This window comes from Chaetura pelagica, unplaced genomic scaffold (genome assembly GCF_000747805.2).
Source record: "Chaetura pelagica isolate M959 unplaced genomic scaffold, ChaPel_1.0 scaffold170, whole genome shotgun sequence".
Taxonomy (NCBI): Eukaryota; Metazoa; Chordata; class Aves; order Apodiformes; family Apodidae; genus Chaetura; species Chaetura pelagica.
Window position 1 is genome coordinate 48,203 of NW_009952048.1, and position 6,370 is coordinate 54,572.

The 6,370-nt window shown below is 35.9% G+C and overlaps 1 protein-coding gene across 2 annotated transcripts in view; it reads left to right on the plus strand.

Annotated features, from left to right (window-relative positions):
• The window catches only part of LOC104393450 (cytochrome b5 reductase 4), a 28,728-nt gene extending 23,035 nt beyond the window's left edge, over window positions 1-5,693 (plus strand). For both annotated transcript variants that reach the window (XM_010002951.1, XM_010002959.1), the window contains exons 13-15: window positions 2,838-2,924; window positions 4,224-4,388; window positions 5,292-5,693. In XM_010002951.1, coding sequence (XP_010001253.1) covers window positions 2,838-2,924; window positions 4,224-4,388; window positions 5,292-5,346 — 307 coding nt within the window. In that variant the 3' untranslated portion in view covers window positions 5,347-5,693. The remainder of the gene's footprint in view (window positions 1-2,837; window positions 2,925-4,223; window positions 4,389-5,291) is intronic.
• The last annotated feature ends 677 nt before the right edge of the window (window positions 5,694-6,370 follow it).

Below are 6,370 nucleotides of genomic sequence, written 5' to 3' on the forward strand. Positions count from 1 at the left end.
TGAAGGATCTGTGGCTTCCCTAGGCAGTATTTGCTGTGTTGCAACAGGCTTGGATCATTGGATTTCCATTCTTACTGTCTAGACAGAGTCTTCCTATTATCTTTTAAGTCTGTTACTTCTTGCCCACAGTAAACGTGGAAAACAATTTGTTCTCTTTCTGTCTGCAGTAGCTTTTTGTGCATTGTCATAATGCTCTTCCTTCAGTCTTATTTCTTCTCTCACAGGCCAAATTGTATTTGGCCAATGGATTATTTTAAAAATAATATTGTCCCTCTAAGCTGTTTTGTTTCCTTTTTAAGATGAGATGTTTGCTTTTTTTACTGGTGTTGTCTTAAGTACAATCAGGTGGATATGTTTCTTAAAGAAGACTGGTGCAAAGGCACTAAACACCAGGATGCTTGTAGTCTGTTCTTAATTTTCTTTGATAGTTGTATGTTGCTTTGTCTCCAGCTTTTCATTCCTAAACTACCACTCTGTTCTCATACACTTTTTATACAGTGTTCCACTTTCATCATTACTTTTCTAGTTTTTAAGGTGATTCTACTATACCTCTTCTTCTTTCTGTGTTAAAATTACTTAAGGCTCTCTAACTCCTCTCCCTATACAGCTTTTCGTAAGACCTTGTGTACCCGTTTATTAAAACCTGCATCCTTTGTAGTAGTTACTACTATGTCACATTCTCCCTATTTACTTAAAAAAGAGCTGATTAAGTTTCTAATTTGTTGTCTAAACTCCAATCATTATTTTCTCAATCAGCTCTTCTGTACTGGTGGGGATCATACCTAAATCCCTACCTCTTCCTTTTAGCTGCTTACTTAATTTTTAGCCAAATTGTTACCAGTTCATTCAAAGTTTTGGGGTTTTCTGTTCTTACTGTGCTGAGTACTGAACAGTACTGCAACAAGATGTATTTATCTACACTGGCGAGTATCAGTAAGGGTCTCTCAAAGCAGCATTCTCTACACAAACTATTTCTACCTTTATGCACAGTAAACAAAATATGTGGTATTCCTATGCCCTTTATATTGACTTTTTCCCCTTAATAACAATTGATGCTGTGGTGCATCATGCCAGCTTTGCCAGCACTACATTCTTGAAATCATTTTTATTTTCCATGTTTTCAGAGAAGTGAGCCCTGGAAAGCCTGGAAGGAACCTAGATTTTTTGGCACTTGCCAGCTTCTGGATAAGTTGATTTTAGTATTTCAAGATGCTGCATAGCTGATTTGGGGCTGTTTTGTTCTATACCAGGCATGTTTTCTAAAGCTTACACATTGTAACCTATTTTGAGTCGTAATGCATGTGGAACATCTTTCTCTCACAATAACATGTATTATATGCAACGGTCATACCTCAGTGTTGTGTTCTGGCAGCACAAAGTGACTGTGCTCATAAGCAGAAGATGATTTCCTATCTTCGGCATCTGATGTAACTTGTAAGAGATTGTCTGGTATCTTGAAGTGCTGCAAAAGGGGAAAAGGTTAGAAGTCAAATAAATGGGGTATATTCAGACAGGGATAAGACAGGCTTTTAAATTGCAACTGAAGGACAGCTGAGGGTCATGGACTCTCTGCAGAAGTGTGTGGCGTGCACAGGTGACAGAGCTCCCTGCCAGGCACAGAGGATGAGGGGATGGGAGTTAATGGTTTCAGCACAGCATCATCTCAATTTATTGTGTCTAGTGCTAGTCTCTTAGAAGCAAGGTTGGCCACATGTCAAAGAGACACTGGGTAGTGGAGTGCCTAGTTATGGAACTGGAATTGCAGGAGTGTGGTGTGCAGGATCAGCAGGCTTAGATCTGCCTCTGTGGTGGCCCTGACAGGTACCCATGTGTTTCTGCATGCATTTCTGTGCTAGATATCCCAGTGCTCCAGCTTTCTGAAGTACAGTACTGAACTTAGTGCTTCTGGCACCACACCAACATGCTTTCTCTGCTCAGAGCTGTGCCTGAGTAGAAGAAACAACAGTAACCTAAGGCCGTGGGAGGTGCAGTTCAGGAACCGTTTGCATTTAATAACAGATCATTTGTCTTGTATCAGTTGTCCCCAGGGTATTAGTTTGCCATTAGCAATAAAAAAAAGTTAGGTTTATATGGCTTCATCAAATCATAAATTCTGTTTTTTAAAGTGAATATTTGTGTCGTACCTCCACTGTAGCATAAAAACCTGAAGAGATAATAGCACTGACCTCAATGACAGACCATTTTTTATGTCAACTGTCTGGCAAATACAACGCTTGTAAACAATAGTTTTCCAGGTAAATAGATTTTATAAATCAGCAAATAAAGTATGAATAAGATAACCTGGAACAGAACTATAGTTTGCTTTTCAAGTTTTGCTTACTCCTATGTGTTCAGACTCCATCTTTATGAAATTAATATTGACATAACCTTCTTCATGCCAGTTTCACCTCTACAAGCTGGTGTATGTAATATTAACAAGATGTACAGAGTTCATATACCAGCTATTAATTGAAGTAGTAGTGCTGAAACAATATTGAGAAATCACTAGATAAAAAAACTTGACAAGCTATAATGTATTCCCAGTCAGGTTTAAGTAACTTCAAGAGACTTTATCGTTCTTTGGAGGGCAGTTCCTGAAATAGAAGTTGCAACCACAGACAGGGTTATGACCTTTAGAAGAGAGGTCACAACACTTTCAGGTACAGCAAGAGAGATACTACACTGAGTTTGTGGCAAAAAGATTTGAGGATTGCAGTTTTAACACAGACAAAATTTAAATGAAAGGCTTCTGTATAATGCAGTAAGTTTTGCTTCTTTAACATGTGTTTCAAATACAAAAACAACCTGCAGTGTTTCGGGTTTTTTTTGTTTTTTAGGACAATTAAGCTGATCTTCTTCAATAAAACAGAAGATGACATACTTTGGAGAAACCAACTAGAGCAATTAGCTTTTAAAGATGAAAGGTATTTGCAAGTCTTGTGGAGAACAACTTGTACAATCCCAGTGTATAGAAGAGCAAGTCTTGGGGCTTAGACTAACTGTACAGCTTTAGCACAAAGGGAGATCCCAATTCTGGAAAATCTTATTTAAGAGTTTAATGAGACCTAGAGAGTGCAAAGAGATGTGCTTGTATTGGTCGTAGGTAACAGCAGGCTAAGACATTATGTTCTGCAAGTCCCATAGGAAGACAGGGATTTGATATGGCAGTGTTTAATAGATGTTTATTTGAGACAATAAATGAGATAATTGTTAAAACTGAGAAGCTTTTTCAAGGTGGAGAAAATTAGCTGCCTTAACAATAGAAAATACAAATATGGAAAAAAAATCACAGCAGAGATAGACAAGGATAGTGTACCCTTGGAGCAACATTCTGAATGTACAGAATAGTCTTGAAAAGTCTCTTTGGTGTTACTTAGTTGAGAACATTTTTCTCTAGAAATTCAATGTGTATCTCAAAATGTAAAGTTTAAATTAGACCTGTTATATTTATTCCTCAATTACAGTGTAATTGTGGATTAAAATGCACTTGTGCATATATAATGTTAACTTAGTTTAGCAGACAGTAGTTCAGTCAGGAGACACATGAATATCAGGTTGCCTTTATTTTCAATGTCCTTGGTTTTATTACTAGGTAAATTGTCACTGCCTAGATTTTATGTGATAGAAGTATGTTTTGTTTATGCTTGCTTAAGATTTAGTTGAAATTGTATGAACAAATGAATTTCACTTGTTCCTTTACAACACTGAAGTGAACAATCAATATTATTTAATAACCTGGCAATGTCTGGCACATTCAAGCTTCATAGTCTAGACACTGTGCAAGTTTACAGTAAAGGCCCTTTCTCTAGGAGCCTCAGATAAACAGGTCCTTGATTTTTACTCAATAACTAGAAGGTTATTGGTTTTTTTTTTAACAGTTACAGTGTTTTCTCATTAATAAATTGAACCAACATTTTCAGAAATTTGGTTAAGCATTCTTATTTCATGCTTGTGTGTTGAGCTGCACCAGGATTTCTGTCAGTGAATAACAGCACAATAAAATCTGGGCTTTAGTATATGAATTGGTACTAGCTGTTTTTCTTTGTAAGGTGAAATATACAGCTACTTTTTTTTTGTAACTGAAAGATTGGGTTAAATAATTAAATGCACAATATTGGAGGTGGTGAGCAGAGCAAGGAAGTAGTCATAGGAAACTGTCTATGTTTTGTGTGGCAGGTTTCTAATTGGAGGCAATGTTTCTGAAATATTCTTTTACTTACCAGGTTTGAGGTTCAATTCATTCTTTCACAACCAACAAAGGACTGGATGGGTAAACAGGGGAAGATTTCTTCATCTCTTCTCTCTGAGTTTGTGAAAAGAAGTAGAAAAGACTCCAAAGTGCTTATCTGCATCTGTGGTCCAACACCTTTTACAGAACAAGGAGTACAGTGAGTATTTTTATGGATGAAATAGAGAATGAATAGAGAATTAGAGGAATTCTAATTCTAACTAGCTCTAGTGTTTCTGACTTGGTAGTCTTTCAGAAATGGTCTTCTGTTTTCTGCTTTGTAAGACAAGTTTGTGGATTTATTTTTTTTTAAATCAGATGGAAAGAAACACACCTGGCATCATATTTTAGTAGTACACTTGGTGTGTAGATAAGTAAGTATCTTGAGCAATGTGTGAATTTCATGATCTCTAGTAAGTTGTGCAAAACTTTCTAAGGGCATCTCTCTAACTATGATCTTTTTTTCCCTAAGGTTTTTAAATGCTGGTTTTGATTTGATGTTCATAGAATTGTTATAAGAAATGACCTTTCTGTGTTGGTGTTATCTTGACAAAATTATTAAAATTAAAATTCAAAGCAGCTGTTCTATAACAAGCACTTCTCCCGATTTTTTTTTTTTTTAGTTATGCCTGTCTTTATGTCTGTTCCTAATACCTTCCTTCCTTTATATGCCATAAGTTTAAAGGCCCCCTAACATTCTCTTGCCCAGGTTTGAAATGTTGAACCAGTATGAACATCACTTGCATTTCTGCAGCCCTACTGAAGTCAGGTGCATGGAGGATGGAATTGGCTAATAATGATACTACTTCTTGAGAAATCTGAGATACTTGAAACAGATACCTATATTTATTTTTAGAAATTCTTTCAGTATCCTATAAGATAATGTAGTACAGCTGAGCTTCTGGATATGAAACATTTTCTAAATGTATTTGCAAAGGTAAACTTCTTTGTGCATGTCTGAATAAAAGCAAGATAGTGGTGCTGAAGTTATGCTTCAGCTGTGTCTGTGGTGGATTTTGGGTTCCAAATATTAATATTCCAAATTTGATTTTTTTACTTTCAGATATCTGAGGGATCTTGGATACTCCCAGGAAGAGATACATGCTTTTACTGCATAAACCCATACAAGGATATCAGTCTTTGAATAATTCAATCTTATTTATTTACCTTCATGAATTTAACTTAAGTGAGAAGCAATTTTGTAAGACTTGAAATATCACTCTTACTACCAAACTGTTTCTTGGAAGAAATATATCTTTGAAAAATATTTTATACTGTGTTTTATCCTGTTTTTTGTAAATATTTTTGCTAAGCCAGTGTATTAATTTGTTGCAGAGACAAGCAAAGATGTATAGTATGCATTATGTAAGATATTTTATGATGTTGGTTAATGAGAATTCTGAAATTTATGACAAACACTGATTTCAGTTTTGACTTGAAAAGCTTATTATTTCTTACTGTAAAAAGTCCTAAGAGCAATACTGTCTGAAATGAAATTTTGCACTGTAACTCAGGTAACTGGTCATTGGAAAATGTTCTTTTTCCTCTGAAATCTCTATTTGACTTGCAAATGATCCACATTCATTTTTGACTTTGTAAACAAAGGATTGGAAGTACCTTTGGTAAAACAAAAATTTACATCAAATAATAATAATTTTTAAAATTACATTATGCATTTTTGTAAATTTTGCATATTCAGTTGCTAGTGTCATACAGAAAGGTTTGCACAAGCTTAGGACACCAGCTCCCTCAGCCTCTTCTAAGAACTGTTCTCCAGACCCCTAATCATTCCACTTGCCCTTCTCTGCACCTTCCCCAGCACCTTCCCGTACTGCAGTGCCCAAAACTGCACACAGTGCTCAAGGTGTGACTACTTAAGCATTCATGAAAAATGTTTTAATAATACCCTTTGAAAAGGTTAAATGGCTGGCTGGCAGTGACTGGCCATGCTAATCTGAGCCCTCATCTCTTCAGTGCCCTCTCATTTATTAGACTTGAAGTTAGAAAAGGATCTGGTTGTCAGTCATTGCCCATAGGTCACAAGTTATTTCAGAAGGGACAGTGGTAGTGTCATAATTTTGTCATCTAAATGTTTTCAGTTACAATTTTGCAATACATTATTTGTGGGGATTTCTGCTACAA